Genomic DNA, 14,263 nt, shown 5'->3' with positions numbered 1-14,263 from the left:
GCTGAATTGGCTGCTTATGCACCACACCACCCAGACACACACTACCATCCCCATATGGCATGAGCCAGGAGCACCCCGTTCAGTGCACAGAAAAAGTACTTTTTTAAACAATTCTCTCTTAAGGGGCTGTGACCATGCCTCCCCACCTTTAGGCCACCCCCTGCCTCTGCCAAAAGCCTGCCCAGCTCCCTATGGCTCTCTACAGGGAAAGGATGAGGGAGCACTCTCTTATGGGTGAATAGAGCATGGCTTCTGAACTGTGCAGGGGAGAGCATGGGGGCAACAGGGACGCAATGTGAAGCCTTGTTCCTTTTTGAGCCCCTTCTCACCTACCAAGTGCTGTGAGGCATGCAAAAGCAGCCAGTATTCATCCTGCATGCAAAAAAATAAATAAATAAAAATAATAATAATAATAATAATAATAATATGTATTTGCACCACTTACATTGTATGACTAGGTGTAGATTCCTGCTTTTTTTTTCTTTCCTCCCTTCTCAGAATGTATCTAACACTTTAAAGTAAAAAAAAAAAGAAAATATATATATATATATATATATATCTATCTTCTTTATTCCAATATGTGCATGTACGGTACTTGCTCTAAATTCATGCTTAATTAATGACTGCATCATCCGTGCAGCGTCCGTGAATCTAAAGCCCACAGCATCGATGGGCATGTGCTCCGGTCGCCTAAAAACACGTTGCTGTCGGACAGATGGCGCGTTGTCAAATTCACAAATGAAGTCAAAATATGCGCAGGGAATTTCATTTGCAAAAATTACCATTTGCATCATTAATATGCATTGGAGTTTTTAAAGCAAAATGAACTAGTCTCCTATTCTACAGATTTTGGGGGTCATTCTGAGATGATCGAAGCTGTGCTAAATTTAGCACAGCTACGATCATTCACACTGACATGCGGGGGACGCCCAGCACAGGGCTATCCCGCCCCGCATGTCAGTGCCAGCGCCCCCTTCCCACAGAAGTGCAAAGGCATCGCACAGCGGCGATGCCTTTGCACTTCAAGAGTAGCTCCCGACCAGCGCAGCTTTAGCGTGCTGGCCGGGAGCTACTCATCGCTCCCCGGCCTGCAGCGGCTGCGTGTGGCGTCATGCAGCCGCTGCAGCCCGCCCCCCATTCGGTCTGGGTACGCCTGCGTTGGCTGGACCACGCCCACAAAACGGCGGCCAAACACCGCCCCCCTGCCCCCCCCCCCCCCCCCCCCCCCCCGCCCAGCGACCACCTCTGCCTGTCAATCAGCCAGAGGCGATCGTAGCGCGCCCGACGGCCTTTGGCTGTCTGGCATGCATCGGCGCACTGTGGTGCCGGCGCATGTGCAGTTCTGACCCGATCGCACCGCTGCGATAAACTGCAGCGTGCGATTGGGTCAGAATGACCCCCTATATCCAGACATTATCAGTTTATCCTACAGTAGATGGGGTATGTTTGCAGTGACATAGAGGTAATGTGGAAAATAAGATTTTACTTACCGGTAAATCTATTTCTCGTAGTCCGTAGAGGATGCTGGGACTCCGTAAGGACCATGGGGAATAGACGGGCTCCGCAGAAGATAGGGCACTTTAAGAAAACTTTGGATTCTGGGTGTGCACTGGCTCCTCCCTCTATGACCCTCCTCCAGACCTCAGTTAGGGAAACTGTGCCCAGAGGAGATGGACAGTACGAGGAAGGATTTTTGTAAATCTAAGGGCGAGATTCATACCAGCCACACCAATCACACCGTATAACTTGTGATAAACTTACCCAGTTAACAGTATGAACAACAACAAAGCCACGGTATCACCGAAAACTATAACATAACCCTTATGTAAGCAATAACTATATACAAGTCTTGCAGAAGAAGTCCGCACTTGGGACGGGCGCCCAGCATCCTATACGGACTACGAGAAATAGATTTACCGGTAAGTAAAATCTTATTTTCTCTAACGTCTTTGAGGATGCTGGGACTCCGTAAGGACCATGGGGATTATACCAAAGCTCCCAAACGGGCGGGAGAGTGCGGATGACTCTGCAGCACCGATTGAGCAAACAGGAGGTCCTCCTCAGCCAGGGTATCAAACTTATAGAACTTTGCAAAGGTGTTTGTCCCTGACCAAGTAGCTGCTCGGCACAACTGTAATGCCGATACCCCTCGGGCAGCCGCCCAAGAAGAGCCCACTTTCCTAGTGGAGTGGGCCATAACCGATTTCGGTAACGACAATCCTGCCGTAGAATGCGCCTGCTGAATCGTGTTACAGATCCAGCGAGCAATAGTCTGCTTTGAAGCAGGGGTGCCAACCTTGTTGGCCGCATACAGAACAAACAAAGCTTCAGTCTTCCTGATCCGAGCCGTTCTGGTCACATAAACCTTCAAAGCCCTGACTACATCCAGGGACTCAGAATCCTCCAAGTCCCTTGTAGCCACAGGCACGACAATAGGTTGGTTCACATGAAAAGATGAGACCACTTTTGGCAGAAAGTGAGGACGAGTCCTCAACTCTGCCCTATCCACGTGAAAAACCAAGTATGGGCTTTTATGCGATAAAGCTGCCAATTCTGAAACACGTCTCGCCGAAGCTAACGCCAACAACATGACCACTTTCCATGTGAGGTATTTCAACTCCACAGTTTTAAGTGGTTCAAACCAAGGTGACTTGAGGAAATGTAACACCATGTTAAGATCCCAAGGCGCCACCGGAGGCACAAAGGGAGGCTGAATATGCAGCACCCCCTTCACAAAAGTCTGTACCTCAGGAAGAGAAACTAATTCTCTTTGAAAGAAAATGGATAAGGCCGAAATCTGGACCTTTATGGACCCTAATTTTAGGCCCAAGGTCACTCCTGTTTGAAGGAAGTGAAGTAGACGGCCCAAATGGAACTCCTCTGTAGGAGCAGCTCTGGCCTCACACCAAGAAACATATTTCCGCCATATACGGTGATAATGTTTTAACGTCACGTCTTTTCTAGCCTTGATCAGGGTAGGAATGACTTCCTCCGGAATTCCTTTTTCCGCTGGGATCCGGCGTTCAACCGTCATGCCGTCAAACGCAGCCGCGGTAAGTCTTGGAACAGACAGGGCCCCTGCTGCCGCAGGTCCTGCCTTAGAGGAACGGGCCACGGATCTTCTGTGAGCAACTCTTGTAGTTCCGGATACCAAGTCCTCCGTGGCCAATCTGGAACAATGAGGATTGTTCTGACCCTGCTTATTCTTACAATTCTCAACACCTTGGGTATGAGAGGAAGAGGAGGAAACACATAGACCGATCTGAACACCCAAGGTGTCACCAGAGCATCTAACGCTACCGCCTGAGGGTCCCTTGACCTGGCGCAATACCGCTTTAGCTTTTTGTTGAGACGGGACGCCATCATGTCTATTTGAGGCAGGCCCCACCGATCCGCGATCTGTGCAAAGACTTCTTGATGAAGTCCCCACTCCCCCGGATGCAGGTCGTGCCTGCTGAGGAAGTCCACCTCCCAGTTGTCCACCCCCGGGATGAACACCGCGGACAGCGCCCTTACATGGCCTTCCGCCCAGCGTAGAATCCTGGTCGCTTCTGCCATGGCCACTCTGCTCCTTGTTCCGCCTTGGCGGTTTATATGAGCCACTGCCGTGACATTGTCTGACTGAATCAGAACCGGTCTTCTCTGAAGTAAGTTCTCCGCTTGGTGCAGGGCGTTGTATATGGCCCTCAACTCCAGGACGTTGATGTGGAGACAAGCCTCCAGGCTTGACCAGAGACCTTGGAAATTTCTTCCCAGTGCCACTACTCCCCAGCCTCGGAGGCTTGCGTCCGTGGTTATCAGGACCCAGTCCTGAATGCCGAACCTGCGACCCTCTAGAAGGTGAGCACTGTTCAGCCACCACAGGAGAGATACCCTGGTCCTGGGAGACAGGGTGATCCTTTGATGTATTTGTAAATGGGACCCGGACCACTTGTCCAAGAGGTCGCATTGTAAAGTCCTCGCATGGAATCTGCCGAAAGGGATGGCCTCGTATGAAGCCACCATCTTCCCCAGGACCCGCGTGCAATGATGCACTGAAACCTTCTTTGGTTTCAATAGGTTGAGGTTCCTGACCATGGTCATGAGTTCCTGAACCTTTTCGATCGGAAGAAAACCCTTTTTCTGGTCTGTGTCTAGGATCAGGCCCAGAAAGGTCAGACGCGTTGTAGGAACTAGCTGGGACTTCGGTATATTGAGAATCCAGCCGTGTAGCTTGCAACGTCTTCATGGACAGAGACACGCTGTCCAGCAACTTCTCTCGAGATCTCGCCTTTATTAGGAGATCGTCCAAGTATGGGATAATTGTGACCCCCTTCCTGCGCAGGAGTACCATAATTTCCGCCATTACCTTGGTGAAAATCCTCGGGGCCGTGGAAAGCCCAAACGGCAATGTCTGAAATTGGTAGTGACAGTCCTGCACTGCAAATCTCAGGAATGCCTAATGAGGGGGGAATATTGGAACATGAAGGTATGCATCCTTTATGTCCAGGGACACCATCCAATCCCCCCCCTGCAGGCTGGCGATGACCGCCTGGAGTGATTCCATTTTGAACTTGAACCTTTTCAAGTACAAGTTCAGAGATTTCAGGTTTAAAATGGGCCTGACCGAACCGTCCGGTTTCGGGACCACAAACAGGGTTGAATAATATACCTCTCCCTGCTGGAGATGAGGAACTGTGACAATCACCCGTTGAACATACAATTTTTGGATTGCTGTCAACACTGACTCCCTCTCTGACGGGGAAGTCGGTAGAGCCGATTTGAAAAACCGGCGAGGAGGCAAGTCTTCGAATTCCAGCCTGTATCCCTGAGCAACAATCTCTATTGCCCAGGGATCCACCTGCGATTGAACCCAGACGTGGCTGAAAACCCAAAGACGAGCCCCCACCCGATCTGCCTCGCCCCGGGAAGCCCCAGCGTCATGCGGTGGACTTTGCAGACGCAGGGGAGGACTTCTGCTCTTGGGAACTAGCTGTGTGCAGCTTCTTTCCCCTGCCTTTTCCTCTGGTAACAAAGGACGATCCCCGCACCTTCTTGTTTTTATTGGAACGAAAGGACTGCATTTGATAATGAGGTGCCTTCTTAGTATGCTGCAGGTGGACATAAGTTAAGAAATTCGACTTACCAGCCGTTGCCGTAGAGACTAGGTCCGAGAGGCCGTCTCCAAACAACTCCTCCCCCTTGTACGGCAAGGACTCCATGTGCCGCTTAGAATCGGCATCTCCCGTCCACTGCCTGGTCCACAGGAGTCGCCTAGCAGAAATAGACATAGCATTTATTCTGGAGCTTAATAAACAAATGTCTCTCTGAGCATCTCTCATATACAAGGCAGCATCTCTGATATGCTCTATGGTCATTTGAATGGCATCCCTATCTAAGGTGTCAATCTCCGCAGATAAGGAATCTGCCCATGCCACAACTGCACTACAGACCCAGGCCGACGCCATAGCCGGTCTAGCAATAGTACCGGAGTGAGTGTAAATGTGCTTCAAGGTAATTTCCTGCCTGCGATCGGCCGGTTCCTTGAGGGAAGCCGTATCCTGAGAAGGCAGTGCCACCTTTTTGGACAAGCGTGTCAGCGCCTTGTCCACTTTTGGTGAAGATTCCCAGCGTATCCTCTCAGTTTGTGGAAAAGGATACGCCATAAGAATCCTTTTGGGAACTTGTGGTCTCCTATCAGGAGAGTCCCAAGCCTTTTCGCACAATTCACTTAACTCAAATGATGATGGAAAAGTGACATCAGGCCTTTTCTCTTTATACATGTGTACCCTCGTGTCAGGGACAGGGGGTTCCTCAGTAATATGCAAAACCTCTTTAATGGCCATAATCATGTACCGTATACCCTTAGCCACCTTCGGCTGTAATTTTGCATCTTCATAGTCGACACTAGAGTCAGAATCTGTGTCGGTATCTGTGTCATCGATCTGGGATATGGTGCGATTCTGAGACCCCGCCGGGCCTGGCGCTATAGGGACAGGCATGGACTGGGTACCTGACTGATCCCTAGCTTCTGCCTTGTCTAACCTTTTATGCAATAGATTTACATTTGCATTCAAGACATTCAGCATATCCACCCATTCCGGTGTCGGCGTTGCCGACGGCGACCTGACATTCAAACACTCCTCCTCCATCGTAAGCGAGCCTTCCTCGTCAAACATGTCGACACACGCGTACCGACACACTTCACACACACAGGGAACCCCTTTTCTGAAGACAGTATCCCTGTCAAGGCCCTTTGGAGAGACAGAGAGAGAGTATGCCAGCACACACCCCAGCGCAATAACCCTGGAGACCAACACAAAATGTTTTTCCCCAGCAGCGCTGTGTAATATGTAAACCGCCAATTATGTGCCCCCCCCTCTCTTTTAAGCACCCTTTCACCGTGTGTAAGCAGGGGAGAGTCCGGGGAGCTTCCTCTCAGCAGTGCTGTGGAGAGAAAATGGCGCTGGTGAGTGCTGAGGGAGAAGCCCCGCCCCCTCGGCGGCGGGCTTCTGTCCCGCTCAAACTTAGTAAAATATGGCGGGGGCTCTTTTATATACATGTACAGAGCCCACCTGTACATGTATATATTCTTTTTGCTTATATTGCTGCCCAGGGTGCCCCCCCCCTGCGCCCTGCACCCTTACAGTGGCCGGAATGTGTGAGGTGTATGGGAGCAATGACGCACAGCTGCAGTGCTGTGCGTTACCTCAGTGAAGCTGAAGGCTTCTGCCGCCTGAGACGTCTTCTGACTTCTGTACTTCTGGCTCTGTGAGGAGAACGGCGGCGCGGCTCCGGGGGTGGACGCTCAGTAAGAACCTGCGTTCACCCCCTCTGGAGCTAATGGTGTCCAGTAGCCGAGGAAGCAGAGCCTATCTTTGACAAGAAGGTCTGCTCCTCTCTCCTCAGTCCCTCGATGCAGGGAGCCTGTTGCCAGCAGTGCTCCCTGTGAAAAAGTAGTAAAAAGTAGAAGAAAAATCCAAACAAAAATGCTTTCAGGCAGAGAACTCTGGAGAGTTCTTGCTCTGGGCACAGTGTAAAACTGAGGTCTGGAGGAGGGTCATAGAGGGAGGAGCCAGTGCACACCCAGAATCCAAAGCTTTCTTAAAGTGCCCAATCTCCTGCGGAGCCCGTCTATTCCCCATGGTCCTTACGGAGTCCCAGCATCCTCAAGGACGTTAGAGAAAACTCATTAACTAATTAATTGCCAAACAGATATTTCTTATCTACTATATAATATTAATTTTTACATGAATGCATTTATTAAGTAGGGATATGTACAATGCAAAGCGTTAACAAGTCATTTTTAGAATGAACCAAAATAGAACACATTGTGTAAGCAGGCTTTTTTTGTCACTTTGTGAAAGGACAGGGATGAAGTCAGCGTGGATTAATTATTAATGGTGCGTAGTATCGGTAATTTTGATACATTTGCTAGCAGGGCCCTCGTACCTCTTTGGCTGTTATTGTCCAGTATTGTTTTATTACTGTTTTGTTCCCAGTCGTAAAGCGCAACAGAATGTGTTGGCGCTATATAAATAACTATTAAGAATTATTAGTAATGGGGGTCATTCTGAGTTGATCGCTCGTTGACGATTTTCGCAACGGAGCGATTAAGGCCAAAATGCGCATGCGCATGGTACGCAGTGCGCATACGGTAAGTATTTTAGCTTAAAACTTAGTAGATTTACTCACATCCGAACTAAGAATTTTCATCGTTGAAGTGATCGGAGTGTGATTGACAGGAAGTGGGTGTTTCTGGGCGGAAACTGGCCGTTTTCTGGGAGTGTGCGCAAAAACGCAGGCGTGTCAGGGAAAAACGCGGGAGTGTCTGTAGAAACGGGGGAGTAGCTGGCCGAACGCAGGGCGTGTTTGTGACGTCAAACCAGGAACGAAACGGCCTGAGCTGATCGCAATCTGTGAGTAGGTCTGGAGCTACTCAGAAACTGCTAAGAATTTTCTATTCGCAATTCTGCTAATCTTTCGTTCGCTATTCTGCTAAACTAAGATACACTCCCAGAGGGCGGCGGCCTAGCGTGTGCAATGCTGCTAAAATCTGCTAGCGAGCGAACAACTCGGAATGACCCCCAATGTGCAGGAAAGCCTATGATCAGACATAATGTTACACCATAGTCATTTTTCTAAACAAATATTTTATTTATGAAATGACAAGATACAGAAAAGACTGTTAAACTAACAGCTGTACTTATTCCAATGCTAGAAAAATATGTCATAAAAAACATCTGTAAATACATCTATATGTTACATTACACTGTTTTATGTTATACCAAGTTCAATCCATTCAAACTAATTTGTATTTATTTTAATTTGATTTATTTACTTTTATCTAAGACCTTTATGTAAACAAATAAAGACAACAAGCAGTTTTCCATGTAACGCATCAGTATATAAAATGTTATATTTTGGGTTTATAATTATATTGTACTAAGCTTTTCTGAAACAGCAGTTCCGTGCAGTCAGCTACTCTATATTGGCTATATATAGTAATGTGATTAGAAAGCGTGGGACTTCTGCAAGATGTTCAAAGAAAAGTTCTAAAAGTATTTATAGATTTCTATTACACAATGTATTGGGCATTTCCAAATAAGATAAAGAAAGATGAGGTGAAGACTGTATTTGCATCTACCATTTGCAACCTTATATGCCACATAGCGCAACTAAAATTACTAAATAATCTGTTTATTTCATTGGCGTCTTATTCTGTGCATTTCAGTCATGTTTTCGTATCATTAAGTAGATATTGAAAGCTCTTTGTTGCAGAATGGCCCTACTCCGCTCTCTACATTTTACACAGTTGTTTTAAAAAAGCAACATTCCCTGATGATATAAATATATAGCTGAAAAGCAGAGGCAGGCAATGCAGCATATTTATTAAAAGTTGCAGGTTGGTATCAACAAGCCAAAAGCTTATAACCACCTGTAGGCGGAAAACTGCTTTATAAACAGTGCTGCAGCCATTTGCAACTAGAAGTAAAACAGGAATTTTCAGTCAGTATTCACTTCCAGGCATTATTTGAGCACACAGATATCCGGATCAGCCAGACAGTAAAGATGAGGTTGGTTTCGTTCACAGTCGGGCAATGTAGCTCCATTGAACCATTTCTTTGTAGTATTGAAACAAACATAAATTACTTTGCAGTCTTGCTTCTCATTAACATAAAAGTAGAACATTAAATCTTCTTAACAGGGCAAGTGGAGAAGTAACCAGATTCTAGCTATTATTTATTAATGTATTTATTTAGTTATTACTACAACAACAGAGGAGATGTATTAAGCCAGGCATGTCCAAACTGCGTCCCTCCAGCTGTTGTGAAACTACATATCCCAGCATGCCCTGACACAGTTTTGCTGTCAGAGAATGATAAAGCTGTGTCAGGGCATGCTGGGATGTGTAGTTTCTCAACAGCTGGAGGGACGCAGTTTGGACATGCCTGTATTAAGCCTTGTAGAGAGATAAAGTGGGGAGAGATAAAGTAACAGCCAATCAGCCCCTAACTGTCATGTTACAGGCTGTGTTTGGAAAATGACAGCTAGGAACTGGTTGGCTGGTACTTTATCTCTCTCCACTTTATCAATCTCCAAGGTTTAGTACATATGCCCCAGAGAAAGAGAAGTATGAGGGCCCTGCTCGCAAGCATATACAGTAATATCTATCTATCTATCTATCTATCTATCTATCTATCTATCTATCTATCTATCTATCTATCTATCTATCTATCTATCGCTATACAATCTCTCTCTATCAAGTACATTGTATAAAATGGTAGCTACAGTAAAATCTGATTGGTTGCTATGGGTAACTTATCCGCATGTCTACTGTATGCATTTTATAAAAATTAAATTGAGCGCTTTGGTGCCAACAGTCCTATGACATATGTATGGGTCACTGTTTCTCTATTAACCATTGGAAGACGCTGAGAATATTCTCTTCATTAACCATCTTGGCGTCAGCGTTCTTCCGATGGTCTAAGCGGTGGCCACACTGGACACGTGGACAGGAGCTGCCACGCACATACGCCACAACCGTCACACTTGTTATTAAACTGCTGCCAGTCTGATCAGAGTTTATTGTCCATAACGCCAATAAATTGTCACATTATGATTTCCACTAAAAAAACACACATCTATCCGTGACGTTTATGGGCTGCATCACTGTACTTCCATAATGCCATCCTCTTGCTCAGTCCATTTCCATTCACTTGGATAACTGCACGGCTTTGATGTTGAGGCTGGTGGGAATGAAGTGGGCGAACCTGCAGACAGCGCAGGCACAAAGGTTTGTCCCTCCGGGCACGTTAAAGGCTGAGCACTGCTGCTCCTCCAGAGACAGGGAGTGGAGCTTGTTGGAATGTTGGGGGTCTCCGTTGTTACCAGCACCTGGCGCAAAGAACACTGACCCCGGGGCAGCAAACAGTGGCAGGCCTGCTAGCAGCAACCTGGGTCCAGGGCCACTCATGTCCCCAATGATTCTCCGTAATTCTTGGAGAGAACTTCCAAGCAACAAGATGTAATTCCTGGCCAGCAAGAGCGTGGCGATCTTGGACAGCTTCCGCCCAGGGGAGCTCTGGCAGTGGGTCACCGAGTAGGGTACAATGACCTCTCTTAGTGCATCCATGGCTAGGTTCAGGTCTTGCATCCTCTTCCTCTCCCTGCTGTTAATTTTCTTCCTCATCTGCTGCTGCTCTGTCTTCAGCTCCTTGCTGTGCCGCCCACATCTGTGCATAGGAATAGTGGGCAGAAGGCTGTCTTTGCCATCACTGATGGGTAAAATAGAAGTAGGCTGCCTGCAACTGGCAGTGTGCTCCTTGTTAACTTTACCACTTGGCTGGTCACCTGGACAATGTCTCATCATCTTCTCTTTGTCACGTATGAGCCTGCAGATCTGAAGAACATGGACCCCCGCATCCAGTGTCCCTGTCAGCTCAGTGATATCTAAAAAAACATCTCGCCAGGGCTCAGGCATTAAACTGGGTGCCTAGTGCCAAGCAATTGTGGTCATCTGGAACTGGCTGGCATGTTGTTCTGTTTGCCATTGATAAACTAGTGGGTAAGACAGCCCATCCCAGAGTCAGCTTCCATTGGCTGCCCTGCTGCTTTCCAAAGACAAGTGCTGAAGTGCTGACTGCATAAGCAACAACTACAGTAGCTGAGATGTACTAAGACCAGTGATAGAGCGGAGAGAGATAAAGTACCAGTCAATCAGCTCATAACTGCCGTGTTGCAGACTGAGTTTAAAAAATGACAGTTAGGAGCTGATTGGTTGGTAGTTTATGTCTCTCCGCTTTATCACTCCTCACGGCTTAGTACATCTGCCTCTTTTGGAAAGATGCATGAAGAAACCTGTTCACAAGAGCTTGCAATCTAAAAGTGTTACTCTGAAGAGAACATGAACATTCATTTATGCATTTATTATACTTGATTATTAGCTTTTAACTTGTGCAATTATGTGATGTCTGCAACCTGCAGCCTGTTACAGAACAACATGTGGATGTTCTTGCAGAGATATCAGATACTTTTTGGGTTTAACCCCTTCATTACCTGGGTATTTTATTTCCCTTTGTGACCAGACCACATCTTATCTCTTTTTGCTCTATGTTTAGTAAGCCAAAAGTAGTTGAACTGCTTTGTCTGCACAAGTTACGCCATGCAGTTTTTTTTCATCCTACCTGCCGTCATTGTGAATATACTGGGGCTCATTTGCTAACATTATGGGGCTGATACAGAGTTTTGTTTCACATTGCTGCGCATGATCTGGGCAATTCCGTGTCACATGTGCGCATCCACTTTTGGCTGAATGGGCATAACTAGGTGGCAACTGCACACAGACTAAGGGCGGGATTCAATTCTTTCCCCCCCTTTACACACCCGCTCTGTTTCTGCCCTTAGGGACGTTGTACCATTATTTCAGCTCGCTACCCCTGGAGTAGCAAGGCACCCAGCCCTTTACACAGCTAAACCTGATTACTATGGGCGCAATATGCGCGATAACGGAGATCATTTTAGAAAGGAAATTGGGCGTGATATATAATTTGAATCTCACCCTAAGTGTTCTGAGGGCGCATAGGGGGTGTGTAAGGGGAATTTTGGGCTCTGTAAGATCCGTCTTGTGTCAGGGGGATAAGTTTCACCAGGTATAGAGATTACAAATGGATTTCTTGCACATGGGGGGTCATTCCGAGTTGATTGCTAGCTGCATTCGTTTGCTGTGCAGCGATGAGGAAAAAAAAGTCACTTCTGCGCATGCGTAAGCGGCGCAATGCGCACGCGCGACGTACTATCACAACGAATAATGTAGTTTTACACAGGGTCTAGTGAAGCTTTTCAGTCGCACAGGCAGCCGCAGAGTGATTGACAGGAAGTGGGTGTTTCTGGGTGGTAACTGACCGTTTTCAGGGAGTGAGTGAAAAAACGCAGGCGTGTCGGATATAAACGCAGGCGTGCCTGGGGAAACGGGGGAGTGGCTGGCCGAACGCAGGGCGTGTTTGTGACGTCAAAACAGGAACTAAACAGACTGCAGTGATCGCAAGGAAGGAGTAGGTCTGCAGCTACTCAGAAACTGCTTGATAAAATTTAGACGCCGTTCTGCGATCCTTTCGGTCGCACTTCTGCTAAGCTAAGATACACTCCCAGAGAGCGGCGGCCTAGCGTTTGCACTGCTGCCAAAAGCAGCTAGCGAGCGATCAACTCGGAATGAAAGCCATGGTTTGAGCTGCTGCAAATGCATGCTGTCAGTGACAACTGCTACCTCAACAGGTGGAGGAATGGGGGAGGGGCCATAGATGGGTGTAAGCCTGCTATCGGGGATGTTTGCATATATTTATGTGCACACAATGCACCTTTGTCCACATTGTGTGCAAGTTTAGCCCCTAAATGTTCAACTTTGCATTAGGCCTTTGTGTCTGACCGGGGACAGGTAGACGAGTGTCTAATTGGGTTAATATGGTTTAGTACAAATTATGCAACAAAATAAAAACACTGTAAATGACCACGGCCGACAGCAGATGTTAAGGGGTTAAAGCATATGTGTTTGGTTCTATTATGTGGTTTTAAGCAATGTGCATTACATCAATGAAACTGATGCCATCTCACCGTGATACATAGGTGAGCTACAAGCTGGCATTTTCCACCATTATTTACAACACTACTGCAAACCTCATGTGACTACAGAGTTACCCTCAATTTAATGAAACACTATTCCGGCCAATGGAATGGGACTAAAACATTCCAAAGACTCCAAAGATTTATGAAAAGGGAACAATTGGCTTGTAGGCCGGTGGCTGAGTTAAAGCACAATGCCCTCTCTGATGGTGCAGTCTAACGAGGGAGGGGGAGAATTTGGCAAGCTCTCCCCAGTGCTCCTGTCAACCTGAAAAGAAGCGAGGGGACTCTGGCCGGTGGACGTTTTGGATCCAAACTCATAAAATGGGTCCTTTCATCCGGACACATGGCTAAGACCGTTCAAAGACGTAAGGGGGAAAAGAAGACAAAAGTGTCTCTGAAGTCATTTCCATGATATGAATGTGACCATCCGGTGGCATAGAATGGGCAAAGTGTAACAGGAAAGTGGGCCATAGTGAGGAGGAACAGCGCAAATGCACTGGCATGGAGTGATGAATAGGGAAATGAGCGCTCATCCTTCTGACTTTCCATAACAAGCTGGACAATGAGCTATGGACAACGTTAGAAGGTAATAAATGTGTCTTATTGAGTTACTGCTGGCTGGTCTGAGGGACACCTGCTTTGGGAAAGAGGGCACATTGTGAGCCTGTATCTCTGGTTGGCTTTCCCTAGTAGGATGTTGTGTGGTTGGAAAATCGGGGTCTATGTATCCAGCAGATTTTATGCTGATGTCCCAGTAATAGTAAATTGGATCATTGTTTCTCTAAATAAAATTGAATGAATGAGTCTTAGGGGCCTATTCATATACAATAATGGTCCTGTTACACATGCAGAAACATTAGTCTCTATATGTTTTTAGTGGCTTGCCCATTCATTATTAGGGGCTTGATGGGGTCGCCAAATATTCGGCAATTTGCCTGTGGGAACTGATGCCACCTTGGCGTTTGTTTCCAGAAACCCACGCCTTCCTATTGGAATTAGGTTTGGGTTGTGAAAAGGGATCGGATGCCCCCCCATCCCTGCATCCCCTGCGACGGTGGCTTTAGGTAACGCATGCGCACAAGCACTACTGGGTCGGTCTCTGCAGCGTACACTTCCACCACTACTAATCAGCGGCATAATAAGTGGTGGTAAGTATTGCAAG

General features: G+C 47.1%; 1 protein-coding gene across 1 annotated transcript; it reads right to left on the bottom strand.

The window, feature by feature from the left end:
• Positions 1 to 8,219: 8,219 nt before the first annotated feature.
• On the bottom strand, positions 8,220 to 11,033 carry OLIG1 (oligodendrocyte transcription factor 1). Its single transcript, XM_063950502.1, has one exon. The coding sequence runs from the start codon at positions 10,961 to 10,963 to the stop codon at positions 10,196 to 10,198; it is 768 nt and encodes a 255-aa protein (XP_063806572.1). The 5' UTR covers positions 10,964 to 11,033; the 3' UTR covers positions 8,220 to 10,195.
• Between the last annotated feature and the right edge of the window lie 3,230 nt (positions 11,034 to 14,263).

Source organism: Pseudophryne corroboree, chromosome 2 (assembly GCF_028390025.1).
Source record: "Pseudophryne corroboree isolate aPseCor3 chromosome 2, aPseCor3.hap2, whole genome shotgun sequence".
Taxonomy (NCBI): Eukaryota; Metazoa; Chordata; class Amphibia; order Anura; family Myobatrachidae; genus Pseudophryne; species Pseudophryne corroboree.
Note: the sequence above shows the minus strand (reverse complement) of the source record. Positions and strands in the feature narration are given on the sequence as shown.

Coding starts and splice junctions, on each gene's coding strand:
- OLIG1 (XM_063950502.1), bottom strand. CDS start 10,963: ATGCCTGAGCCCTGGCGAGATGTTTTTTTAGATATCACTGAGCTGACA.